This window comes from Pezoporus flaviventris, unplaced genomic scaffold (genome assembly GCF_033815535.1).
Source record: "Pezoporus flaviventris isolate CSIRO_AGI_PZ_B2104156 unplaced genomic scaffold, CSIRO_AGI_Pfla_v1 ptg000081l, whole genome shotgun sequence".
NCBI lineage: Eukaryota > Metazoa > Chordata > Aves > Psittaciformes > Psittacidae > Pezoporus > Pezoporus flaviventris.
In genome coordinates, this window is record NW_026892629.1 from 4578049 (window position 1) to 4591906 (window position 13858).

The 13858-nt window shown below is 38.1% G+C and overlaps 1 protein-coding gene across 2 annotated transcripts in view; it reads left to right on the plus strand.

Moving 5' to 3' along the window:
* THEMIS (thymocyte selection associated) overlaps positions 1-13858 on the plus strand; it is a 77494-nt gene that overhangs the window by 54907 nt on the left and 8729 nt on the right. For both annotated transcript variants that reach the window (XM_061474937.1, XM_061474936.1), the window contains exon 5: positions 10178-10328. In XM_061474937.1, the coding sequence (XP_061330921.1) occupies positions 10178-10328 (151 nt within the window). The remainder of the gene's footprint in view (positions 1-10177; positions 10329-13858) is intronic.

Sequence of the window (13858 nt, forward strand, 5' to 3'; positions counted from 1 at the left end):
GAGAACATTAATGATACCATCAAATACAGACCTTATATTTACCATGGAATTCACCCAGGCCTTTCGTTTCAACTAGAATTCAACTTGCCAGCCCACCACGAGGGAGAGTGGTTTGGGAAGTGGGGCAAGAGGCAGAAGTGGGCACATTGTACTGCACAGTTTCATTTTGATACTGGGGACCAAATGCCTTTGCAAGCCTCCCCTCACCTTACTTTTTTTCTCTGCACTGAACTGAGGAAATTCAAAATCTAAACTTCCAACAGAGAAACAGACCAAAAAGCCCCCTTTTAATAGTTTTGATAAGTACTTGTAATTTGAAGTGAATTGAAATTCCCAATTTGCCAGAAGTTACAGGATGAAAATGTCCTTTCTGACGAGGAAGAATCTAGCTCCTCCCCAGGACATTTTTCAGTATTGCCAACAAGCCAAAACCCCCTGTGATTTGGCCAGGTTTTCTAACCACCGGTGTGCAATTTAACACAGCTGTGAGAGAATTCCGAGTGTCAGAGCTTGGAAATTATGTCAGAGAATAAAAAACAAAAAGTGAAGTGAAAAATGGGGCAGAATAGTTTCTGCTAAAATAGACTACCTTCTAGTGAGCAAACTGAAATATTTATATACTTATACCTCTGTGTACATTTATATGTCTATACAAGTGTGAGAAGGCAAAATTCTTGAAGGGATCCAAAAGTTGCAGAAATACCTGTTAGAATAGGAATGCATTTTACTAATAAAATAATCCATTTTTCTTCTCACTCCTGCTGTTACATTCCCCACTGTGACCTGGAAACCAGATGATTTTGAAAAACAAGAAGCCTGATGCTGAATGCAGACATGACTGAGTAAATCCAGAATAGTGCTTCCAAGCTGTAGAGACAGACTTCAGATTTATACCCAGTTTCTGAGATCCAAATCTGGTCTGAAGTATTTAATTCCTACCAATGCGATGTCCTGCTGCTTTCCTGAGGCTGCTGTCTGCCACGCACAGCGTTTTCTGTTATGCAGTAAGAGGAAGCACAGTGTGAGCTCTGCAGCTGGACTTGCAGACCCGTGCTAGGGAGGACAGCAAAGCAGTAAGAACTTGAAAACAACTTACTTAAAAAATCTTACCAGCACCTCCCCCTCTCCCCTCTGCAGGGCCACAATTAGAGGAAATGGGGCAGGATGCATTCAGATCAACGGCAGCCGGAACAAGGCTGGAAGTGGAACAGGAGTTCAAGGGGACTGGACAAATACTTGGAAGAGAGACCCTTTCAGGGTTACTAATAGACAAACCACATCAAACTCAGGAAATTCTCCTGAGCTGAAATTAGTAAGGGGCTGAGAGTGTATTTGGAGATAGCAGATTGCTTTGCTCTGTCCTCACTCTTCTTTATGTCTGCTTAGAGCAATGGCAAAGAAGTACTAAGTGAGATGCATTTTGACCTGGAACAGTGTGGCTGTTATTTAATTTTTTAGAAACAGAGAAGATCTGAGGACTGATGGGGAGACTCCTGAGGGAGCAGTGCAGTGAGGGGTGTCTCTTTTGAGGTTTTGAGTCAGGAGTTGCAGGAAATTTTGCTCTTCTCATTCGGTTTAAGTTCAAATCTTCCCCACAGAAAACTGCACTTCTGTTTGCATCAGCTTCAGCATTCAGATTCCATTCTGTTGAGTATATTCCATCTGCAGTTCGGCAAACCTGCAGATAATTAGCTCTCTATTGTAATTATATTTCCAGTTAATGTCCCATTAAAGATAAATGAGAAGACTTCACATCTTCTGCTTAAGTGGTGATTTCACAAAATGCAACATTGCATAGCCTTTGAACAAACAAGCACTTCCATTTGTCAAGGTAAGATGTATTTGTAATGCAGAAGCGGATCTTAATAATGCACATCTTCAGATGTACACTATTTTTCTCCCAAGAACTTCAGTGCTCAGTGGGTGAGTATCCCAGGAGAAGAGCAAAGCCTGCCCTGGGGATAGGGCATCTGACTCACCATCGAACAACAGGGTCCTCTTCTCCCTTCCTTTCACGGTTGCATTCTCACACTGTGAGTGCCATGGAAACCAGGATTTTCGCAGGTTGCTACTAACTGTGTTGCATTGCCCAATCTGAGAAAGCCCAGGCCTAATTTCTGCAGCTGAGCACCTTCAAGCAAGGCTGCAGTTGATGGCAGAGCAGGCAGGGAGTGCTGCTAGTGGGGAGGGCAGGGTGGTGAAGAGTCAGGATGCATGGAAAGGTGACAGCTGCAGACATCTCTTTGGTTCCTACCCACTTTTTGGAGCTATGTGGAAAAGAGCACATTTCAATTTGCCAGTAGGTAAAATGCAGAAAACAATACCTATGTTTCACTGCACAGAAGATTGAATAAAGAAAGTGCTGTTTAAGACTAAGTACTCAGAAAAAAAACAGGCCTTAAGATAAAGACATATCTAGAAAACTAAATGTAGTGCTAACATCATCTACATTACAGCAAAGATGAAGAAACTGTTTTCTGCTTTGAGATTCTGGGGATCAAGCATTCTGTGTGCTTAGCAGGGAGGGGAGAGGGAAGAGATGGAGCTGGGAGGGCATTATGCAGTTCTATATTTTGTATTTGAACTATGGCTAACAAAGATTTTGTATTTTTATTTGTAACATTAATAGCTGAAGGCAGAAAGCCTGGTGATTTTGTGCTGGCTAATTCAGCACTGTTTCGTCCCAAGCAGCTCAAGGGTGCCCAACATAATTTTCTTTTTTGCTTGTACACACACAGAGCAGGAGAAAAATGTCTGGGAAAAGAAGCTGACAGCTCTGGTTACCCATTGATATAAAAGACCCTTTGGTAGCAGGACCTCATTTTAAAGTCTCTTGAGACATACTCTGTACTATTCTGGGACAGATTGTGGAAAAGAAAAAGATCTCATTCAACAATAAATGATTAGATGAGTACTATGAGCAGTGAATGAGTACATGAAGGTTGCTGGATTAAGAACAAAAAGCTTGTGGCTCTGAATTTCTGAAGCAAGCAAAGGATTTTAATAGAATGTAATAGCAGTACACTCTTGCATGGCTTTTATTGATAGCATAATGCAACTTATTTTTTCTCAATCAGCTGTAGAAAAATTACGTGAAGTGTGGGAACTCGCAGTGAATAGTAGCAGTATTTAGTTACCTTCTTAAAACCCTCATGAAATTTCCTTGAAAAGCATTTACCATGCACATACAAAAGCCACTCTTTAAAGGTCATCCTGTTGGCTGGATCCCTTTTTTCCCCCGTTTGCTACTCCCTCCAAATTGTTAAACCTCAGCCTGTTTACTTACCAGATTTTAACAACTCACCACGACACTGCTCCAGGAAATCATCAAAACCTATCAAGAATATTTTCTTTCAACCTCATCCCAGATACAACTGTGGAATTTGTCATGCTTGTGTTTTCAAATGGGGGGAAAGGAGTGGAGCAGCAGGAGAAGTTTTTGTCAGAGGAGAGTTGGCATGCTGAGGTTGTACCTATTGTTGCACTGTTGGACTGTAAGCTCTTGCAACCCCGTATTACGCTGATAAGGTGGGGGACACAGCCATCTAGTGGTACTAGGCCCGCCGACTCAGCCAAGACCCCTGGTGCTAAGCAGCTCTCTCTCTGCCGGCAGGAATCTCCTCGCCTTTGCCGTTTAGTCTTTTTCACTCAGGATGTCATAAGAATATTTGTTCAAGCTCCCGGATAAACTGTGTGTTGGGCAAAACTCAGACTGGTCCGCCTGCCACTGATTTGTCCAGGTGCATTCAGTTTGATATGTTATCTGCTTTTATTTTTTGTAGAAATTAATATAGCTAAAACATGACTTTCTGGTCTGCTTTGTTTTTTACAACCAGATATTCTTGTTCAAACTCTCAACAAGGATTAACTAATTCTGTCCCTACTGTTAGGAGAATACTGCTTTTTAAATACATTGTTTGAATCACAAGAGTGAGCCTAGAGTGGCATCTGCCTGCGGCGGCTGTTACATAGCTACCCCCTTTTTAATCCTTGGGAAAATCCACACTATTGATAATGAAAGTCAAATTAATTGTGATATTGTAGGCATGTACAGAAAGTACCTAATGAGAGAGAAACCTATTAAGAGCTTGAACCTTGATCAAAAAAAACTTAATTTCATCAGATGTTTCATGTCCCTATTAGGCAGAGAACTCACAAACCAATGTAATTTTGTTCCTGTCTTTGAAACCATATAATCTTGACCCCTTCTTTGGCAAAAACAGTTCATCTGTAGTTTATAGAACCTTATGAGTTCTACAGGCAAATAATAATTCTCCAAAGTGCTCCTGTCCTGTATGTGTGTTTATTGCCCATGGCCTTTCTGAAGCATCTTCTAACTAGATCTTTTCCTTTTCCACACTCCAATGGACTGTGGAAAATGAAGGCTTGATGTCTTGTACTGGAATCACTGCACAATGGGGAAGACTGTTAAAATTCCTTACTATAGAATCATAGACCTTTGTCAGTACCCTTAACTATGGGTACACTGTGCCCTTGCAAAAATTACTTGATGTGCAAGATAAGTTGGCTTGCCAGTAGAAAGCTACCTTGGGATACAAATGAGTAATAACCGAACGGTAATTGTTTCCTTTCAAGTGGAATAAATCAGTCCTAACTGCCCACCGTAATAATGCAAATTTCCTGAGAGGTGTCAGCAGTTTCCATGCATGTGTTCCCGCTATTGGAATTTGTGTTTCCCATCTGTTAAGTGGAAGTACCCATTTTTACTTCTAATCATACAGTGGGTGAAATTTTGACTAGCAACTGTGTAAATCTGACCGACTCTGACCGATAATTACTCCAGAATGTAGTTACTCTGGCTTATGTGCTTGCAAACCAGAAAATAATTCAGATCTGCCTTTTGGGATGGTCTAAGGCTCTGATTGAGATAGCGTCTACCCTGGTTCTGTATTGATACAATATGGGAACCAAAAGCTGTGATTCTTCTTTGATTCACTGGAGTTCCAAACTGTTCCTGAAGAAAGTCATGCAGATATAATGAGAGTTGGAGAAAAATTGCATCAGTAGCTCTGAAAATTCAAGTTGCTATGAAATTCAAGAAGCCTTCTCTATAAATCAACAGCTATGAATACCCTGTCTCACTTAGACTGATATATGTCTCTCTACCCCTCTCATATTTTCCAAAATATTAAAATGTAAAGATTCACTCAGACTGATAGGGGCTTCCTCGTGAATACAGTGCTATGTGGCTTTCTTACAGAACCTTCATTTGTAGCTTGTGGGGATAATTTGTCTTTTTTGTCTGTAAACCGTGAAATGTGTTTGGACTGCAAAATCATTCATTGCACTTTCATTCTACATATATAGCTTTTTTTCTGGTGGAAGGGTGCATGCAGCAATTAAACATTTTACAGAGAAATATACCTGTACAGTATATGCCAAAGCAGAGATATATATCTAGAGCTTTGGCTTAAGTTTCTGAAAGCAGCGAAGAGTGCCACTCCAAGCTGTCTTTAAAGATTGCAGTAAAAGTTTTATGATCTATATCTGCTAGCACGGGTGACTCATAATAAATGTACTCCAAAGGCATAGTGCCATGTCCAGCACTGATTGCTCTTACAAATGAGTGCTCCTCTTCACTAGAGTAATTGGTAATCATATAACAGCTTGACTTTCTGTCTGGAAAAGCATAGTTTTGTCAGATTGGTTTATGCTACTACATCTTTCACAGCATTTTCAGAGACTATGACAGCTGTTGGTTTCATATTTACTCCCACATTTTTCTATATTTTAAACAAATGCTGCTTCTCCTTCTTTACTCCGAATGTTCTAGATGCTGTTGAGGCCTTCTTTCCCAAAGAAAAGAAAAAAAGAAAAGAATAAAAGCAACCAAAATGCTAATGTATATTATGAACACATATATTACATTGGCTTTTTTGTAAACAGACATAACAGCTCTTTTTTTTATTCTTTCTTGCTTCCTTTAAGAGCTTTGCTTTCTATCTCAGAATAGGTTACACTACTTTTACTGGGCATTTCCAAAGGTTTTGTTCTGTTTTGGTTTGGGGTTTTTATTATAAGAATTCTTTTGCTATATTCTTGGCTTGTTGAATAGTTGTGATGAAATCCTACTGTCTGAAGTATGTGTGGTATATGGACTGCCTTCAATAGTTTTGGTTGTATCTTGTAAAGAAGCAGGAATTTTTGGAGCTTATGCATCATAAATTACAGTTTGGCTCCTGTAACAGGAAAGTCAAAATAGACCAGAAACACTTCAGCCTGAAGACGAAGTGCTGAGGAATAAGAGTAAAAACGTGAATGCAGGGTGAAAATTAATAGAGAAGGATTACAACAGCAGCATGAAATCACAAGGTAGAGCATTAAAAAAACAATCAACAAACAAAAACTCAAAGGAAATCTTACACAAGGCAGAACTGGACTCTGGAACTTGTTGCCACATGATGTTGATTACAAAGAAGTTGTGAATGCTCCATCCCTGGCGGTGTTCAACACCAAGTTGGACAGAGCCTTGGGTGGCATGGTTTAGTGGGAGGGGAGTTGGAACTAGATGATCTTAGTCCTTTCCAACCCTAACTATTCTATGATTCTATGTAAATGACTTCAAAAAGCATTTAGACCCAGTAATGAAAGAAATATTCACAGAGAGACAACTGCTAATAGCCCAAAAATTTTGCAGTCAGAGGAGAACACACCTTGGAACTGTGGACAGAGGATACTAACATATGCTTAAATTGCAAGGGCAATTGCCATTTTTTTGAACAGATTTTGTGTAACTGGAGCTGTAGATAGACAAAGTGTTACTATTTCTGCAGTGACACTGGTAAGAACAAGAACTCCTGTCTGGTTTTAACTGCTTCTGAAGCAGACAAGTGGAGGGAAAACTTGTTTGCAGAAGAGAACTCTCTCTCACACATAAGCTCTTCAGGTAATCAAGGGAAATTAATTCAAACTGTTCACTCTGATACTCAGTTTGCTACTGCAGCATTTTCAGTTGCGTGCATCTTCAATACACTCGGCACTCACATACATACACAACAGAATGCTGAAACTTCTGTTCTTACTAATGTGATGCATTTCCAGCCCTTTAGTTCTCACCTTAGGTTTCACACTTTTTTGTATCCTGTTCAGTATAAGACCTGCTATTTCCTGAGAGGAACTGGGCAAATTTAGGCTATCTGACCTTTATGGCTTTCTGCTTTGTCTTCTGAGTTGTTTCTAGATGATAAGTGAACGTAGGGATGTAATGGGCAATGCTTAGCCATTGGGGTAAAATTTTTAGTTCATGCACATGTTGCTGTTGGTTGGAATTTCCAGATGCTGAGATTTGGGGTTTCCTAGTGGGGGATCCGTTATAACAAATGACTATAGTTGAGATCATGAGTTGTTAACTTAATTAGTGTTTCTTCTGGCAGTAACAGTACTGAAGACCGTGACTGACATCCTGACTTTTAAATTAGTGGAACAATGACTCCATGTAGACAGAAACCCTATATACTGTTAAACCTTCCTGGTGTCTGAAAGACTGCTGTAAGAGTTCACTCTTGGTTAAAAAAGAATCTTATCTCTGTTGGTCTCTAGCATAATTGTTATCTATAATGCAATTAAGAATGTTCAAGTGATATCAGATTTCAGCATATAGTGAAGTGACAATTCAGCTTCTGTAATCTGTTTAGGTTTAAATGTTTGAATTCTGCATCTTTTAATTTGTTCTCAAGGTGCCCCAGATAACCAATGTGTTACAATGTGTGGTTTTGCTGATAACTGATGAAGTAGATTAGTACAAATTTCAGCTACATTCTTCTCAATGAGGATAATCTTTCTGTTTTGATACCAAGGCTTGTTTTTAGTTAGTTAAGGCAATGCAAAACAAATAATCTCAACATACTAATTTATAATATTGCTTACTAGGATTTGGAAAAAATTCCTCACTGTGAGGGTAGTGAGGCCCTGGAACAGGTTGCCCAGAGAAGCTGTGGCTGCCCCATCCCTCGCAGTGTCCAAGGGCAGGTTGGATGGGGCTTTGAGCAACCTGGTCTAGTGGAAGGTGTCCCTGCCCATGGCAGGAGGGTTGGAACTGGAGGAGCTTTAAGGTCCCTTCAAACTCAAACCATTCTATGATTCTCTGATTCTATGAAATAAGGAGCTGACTGGAAAATAAGAGAATTAATGATTAAAAAAAAAAAATCAGATTTTTTTATGTCTACTCTTTAAATTAATATCCCCTTGTTACCTGAAAGTTAACTTTTATGTGAAAGCTTTCTATGTGATAAGTATGCCCAATAACTTGAACACAGAAAGAATCTGAAAAATGTTTCCAGGCCTTCCAAGACCTTTAATTTGTCATAAACAGGAGTGACTGATAGTGAGGACAAGTGACAGCTTTGAAAAATGATTATTTAAGCATGTATTTTCCCTGAGCAAAAGGTGGATGTTTCTTGATAACTACCTGCAAAGCATATGTTCATATTCTCAGGCCAGATTAGCAACAAACACGTAGTGCATACAGGCATGTTTGTGTGCAGATGATTGAGAAAAGAGCTGGAGATGAAATGAATGCCATGCTGTGCTGGTGAAAGAAAGTCAAGGGTCTTGTAACCTCAATGAAGCCATTCCACAACGCACCAGCTGAGCATTATCCTAGTTTGAACAGTGCCTTTTTCTTTGGGTTATTTTAATTCTCAGCTGTGAAGGACTTCTGATATTTTTCTTCCTTATTTCTTTTTGCAAAAAATTGCTGAGGATTTTGTGAATTACGTCATTGCTTAAACCTTTGCTTGACCTTTTGTAATCAATGAGAGCGCTAGCCAGCATTGTACAGCCTGTGTTGTGCAAACATGCATTGAATACTGTAATTCAGTCGACTCCTGCAGGTCGAGCTTGCAGTGTTTATTTCAGAAAATGGAGAAACTACCATAGATTCCTCTAATTGAAAAATGAGGTCTCTCACTTATGTTACATTGTGACCCACCCACTGAGGAAAATTGTCTACAGATTTTACAGATTTCACCCTTTTCTGTTATTCTTAATATACTCTCACAAATTTTTTATTTCAATTACAAGTGATTTTCTTGTTGCTAGATGGTATCTTCTTTTTTTTTTTTTTTAAAGGGCAGTTTGTCATAAAACGGGGGCTCGTGGGTTTTTTTTGCAAACTGTGGGTTGATTCTGAAAAGAGCAGATGCTATTACTGTGTAGCTACTGTCAATTTTATCAACACGAACTTCTCCCTCTGAATAAGATGGGCTTTGTCATTGCTGAGGAAAATACGCATTTTATTTTGCATGGAAAATCTATCCTGATTATTTCTTAAAATGCATACTCTCTGATATAATGATTACAATTGGACTGTACCTACATTCCAGCTACTGTACAGCTTCTCTAAAGATATATTTTTGACACTTAATTGACCCTTATTTACACAAATGAAAAATATGTATTTGATTGAAAATATTTATGACGTAAGTACCTCAGAATTAAAAAACCAAAACCAGCAACCAACAAGCCAAACACAGAATTATGGAAACGTATGTATCAAGCCTGAATTTCAAGAGGTGCAACTATTACCCAAACCAGCAACCAACAAGCCAAACACAGAATTATGGAAATGTATGTATCAAGCCTGAATTTCAAGAGGTACAACTATTACAGCCATATAACTCACTTCCTGCAATGTATTAACATTATAATTAATCACCTCATAATTGTCTGTTCCCATCATATAACTATACTCGCTATACTATGAATGCTACTGGATAAATGTAATTGGAATGTCAGACTTTATATGGATTTGTGGTGTAATGTGTAACAGAACTCATTAAATTAATAATTGATACAGTAAAAATAGTTAATCAGAAAGGAATCTGCATCAACTAAAAGGGATGCATAAATCTCCCTGCTTGTGTTTGCATAGCTCCATATACCCCTCAAAAAGAAAAGAAAGACTAGGGATAAGTTTTAAAGGTAATTCATTCACCTAGGATGCTGCCTTCTGGTCATGTTGTTTTGTGAGGTACATGCCTCAAAGACAAGCATTATGTTAAATGTGATACATGACTTTGACAAACAGAAGATACACAGTTAAAATTCATAGAAGTAACCCAAAGAATGTTCCTTCTGTGTGTCACATCTCTGTAAACATTCAGTTTGGAGTAACAATTTACATGTAAAGTCAATGTGCTCTTCTATGTAATTTCAGAATTTCTGTGTTGACACCACCAAGAAATTGTGCTCAAATCAAGCTGCTGATGTTTCAGGATTACAAGTTAGTTGTCAAAATGATTTGATGCATCATGACAATAAGGACATGACTGGAAATGCTACATCAGTGGAAACCAGTGTGATTAAAGGTCAGTTAAGCTTTATTATTTGAGTTATTGATATAACAAAGCTTCTACCCAGCCCTGAAAAGTAATTTACATGCAGAATTATCTTGTGTGATTTCACTTGGAATATGTGTCTTATTCAAAAGAGATGAAAAGTGAACATTTCTGTTCTTCCTCCATAAATGCCATAAGGCAAATTCATCCAAACTCTCAACAGCAGCATGGTCTTAAACTCTGTTTGACTCTGCAGCGTGAATATTCAGTAGTTTTTAGGAACAGACGTGTGGAAAAGATGCACTTTCTTTTTGCTTTAGGGTAACGCTTACGCATAATCTGTTATTAAAAACTCTTATTCCAACAGGTTTGAAAGACAAGCAAACAATTTACATTAAAGGTGTCAAGATGTCTTCACATTTTTGTATTTTGAAGGAAAAAAAAAAAAGAGCAAATTATTTGACTGATAATTGGTTTTAAAGTCACTGTTTGCTTGAATTTCCCAAGCATTTTTGATGGAAGGTTAGTTCCCCTAGTTATCTTTCATGTTTTTCAGAAGGAAATGTGCTAAAGTTGAGAAACTAAATGATAAGAGGACAAATTTAAAAGACTTTGCAGTACATATAGAAAATAAATTTAATTAATCTGTCACTGAAATATCTGAAATATGAACACATCACATTAATTACAATACTGAAATATTTGGAAGACTAAAGCACAAATGCTCATTCTCACAGCACTTTTTAACTGATAACTGGTATCATAACTGAATTTCCCATAAAGTTTCTCCTTATTGTCTTGTCATTTAGTGTGTAAGACTCCTAAAAAGGACTGTCTATTTGAAACTACTCATATTGACAATGCCAAATGCAACATAAACAGCGTTTATAATGAATTAGCGTAGCATGTTGAATATTCACTAATCCTTACTGCTGTAGAAGTTAATTGTTTGTGGGCTGGTTTTTGAAAGTTATTTTGGTATCTTGCTGCTTTGAAAGATAATCCCAAATTCGATACTTAGTTGGCTTTGAATTGAAGTTGAAGTTGACTTACTGGCTTTGAAAAATCTACCTGCAGGCTGTTTTATCACTGCTTAATGATTTGATTAGATTTGTAGGGGTAAATGGTAGCTTCCATATTGGCAGCTACAGAAGACATTATCCTCTCTTTAAACTTGAGGGAAAAAAATGAATACCAAGATGGGTTAATGTTGTACTCTTCTGTGTCAAAGGAACTACCTGCAAATCACTGGGACTTGGCTTTGACAAGCACTGTCCATGCTACAGGGATCAGTTGGATCACTTGCATTGATTAATCTCTGCAGGGTGAGGGAAGCAGTGGGGGGGTGCACCAGAAGAAAACATGAACAAAGCATCTGTACTGAAGTAGGCCAGGGTTAATGTTTATGCTGAGGACTGGCTTATTCACAGATAAAAAATAGCCTTTGTTAAGGAAGGTTTCAAAGAAACACTCAGTACCTTTGTTTAGTACATACATACAAAATCAAGAAGCAGCGCATCGTAACGTTTCTTCTTTTGCAAGGCTAGGAAATTGCTTCTTGTTAAATTGCCTTGGAGTATATCCCTGTACAAACTTTGCCTTAAATTTGAGTGCAGTGTGGGTTTGAGCTAGGCAGATTTAACCTAGATGAAAGAATAGTGATGGATTGTATGCTGACAAAATGAAATCTTTTTCTGTGAGATGTGTGTTAGTATAGCCCAAAATTATTTGACTTAATTCAAAGATAACTGCAGAATTATGCAGGAGATTGGATTAGATGGCATAGCAGTTCTTCCAGGCCAGCCAAAGGATTCCCATGAGTCCACTGTTGCATGCAACAAGCTTGCCCATTCCAAAGAGTATACTCTGCTCTGCTAATTCACAAGATAATGGATTAGAAAATATGTCAAAACTAATAACACAGACACACTCCTGTGGGTTTTGAGTAGGAGGAAATACACTATTCACTGACTAATCTTTAAACTTCTACTGATGAATGTTAAGCCACACTTCAAAGCACCAACCTCTTTCAGATTCCTAATAAGGATGTTGAATCTGTGCTCTCAAAAAAAAGCCCCAACAAGAGGCAATTGCTATTTCTTATCAAAGGCCACACAGTTCCAAAAAGCAAAGCAACATGTTTTTCTCTCAGCTTTAAAGCCTCTATTGTCTTTCCTTACAGAGTTCATGTTAATAAATATAGGATTTATTATCTTTGTTGCTAAGAAATTGAACCTTTTTCTTCTGTTGCAATTAAACCTGAATTGACCACTAAAGACATTATCTTATTTTCTTATATTTGACTGAGTTTGAATTCATTAGAAATAATAGCAATATCTGCAGGATAATAACTCTCTTTAGAAAACTGCTCTATCAGTTTTTCTATGACCTTGAAATTTATTCTAAGTGGAGTTTCTAAAGCTAATCTTACCTAATCTTCTTGCTCGTGGTTCAGTTTTCTGGAATTGTTACAGTCTGCAATAAAAAAGTGTTTATGTTGACTTTGTTTATTAGTGTCAAGACGTTTTGGGGAGTATATTTATACCTTCTGACTTCAAGCACTTAATTTAGGAGGCCAGTGGATTGAAGAAAATGAAAAAAGAATGGGCCTTCTGATTGCCATTTAGGATACACATATAATGTCTACTAATTTGGCAGTGCAGATGGTTTAAGAAATTTCTGCCCCTGTGCTGTAGCTTGCTGTCCCATCAGTTAAGGCCACACGTTTGGTTATGGATCTGTGGTCTAAAACAAATATTAAAATTAATTAAACAAAATAGCCCCAAAATCATAGAATTAGGAATTATTAAAAAAAGAAAAAAGGAAAAAAAAATCTGTTCTTTCATGACAACACAGGGATTTTTTATTAACATTCAGAATTAGGAATTAGGCACATAGTGATAAGAAATATGAATTAGGAATCCTTTACTGTATGCATGTATGACAACTCTATCCAGCTTCCAACTGCATCTCAGTCTTTGGTGAGGGCAAAACTGTTATTAGGTACTTTGGCTTCTATGGTCCTGTAACTATCTTTAAAAAAATGCAATTGGACTCTTTTTCTGGTTTTTTGGGCTGTGAACACAAAACTTACTCTTGGCTGATGCATGTTCTGGGGTAAGTTTAAAAAAGGGAAGAAAATGATGTGACGGAGATCACATAATTTCATAGGATAGAGAGTACACTTTACTAAATTATATTTAAACATTTTCAATCAACTTTGCTCTTAACCAAACTGTAACTTGTTCTACAGCAGGGCAAAGAAAGCATAGGGTCTGAATCTTTACATATTTCATTTGTTTCTTAGATATGACTAATTGTAATTGCAGCAATAGGCTGAGGTTCCAGGCAGAAGCTTGGAGAAGTGGTTGCAAAGGAGACAGTAAAGCAGTTACCTGTAGGGTAACTGAAAAGGCCTTCATGTGAGCTCTTGCCCAGTGTCCAGCAGTGCTGCCTGGCTGTGCTCCACGAGCTCTGTGCAGAGCAGCACCTGGGATCTAAAGGGGTGCATGCCAGTGCCCTCAGCCCTTGGCATACCTGCTTGCAGGAAGGTATTGTTG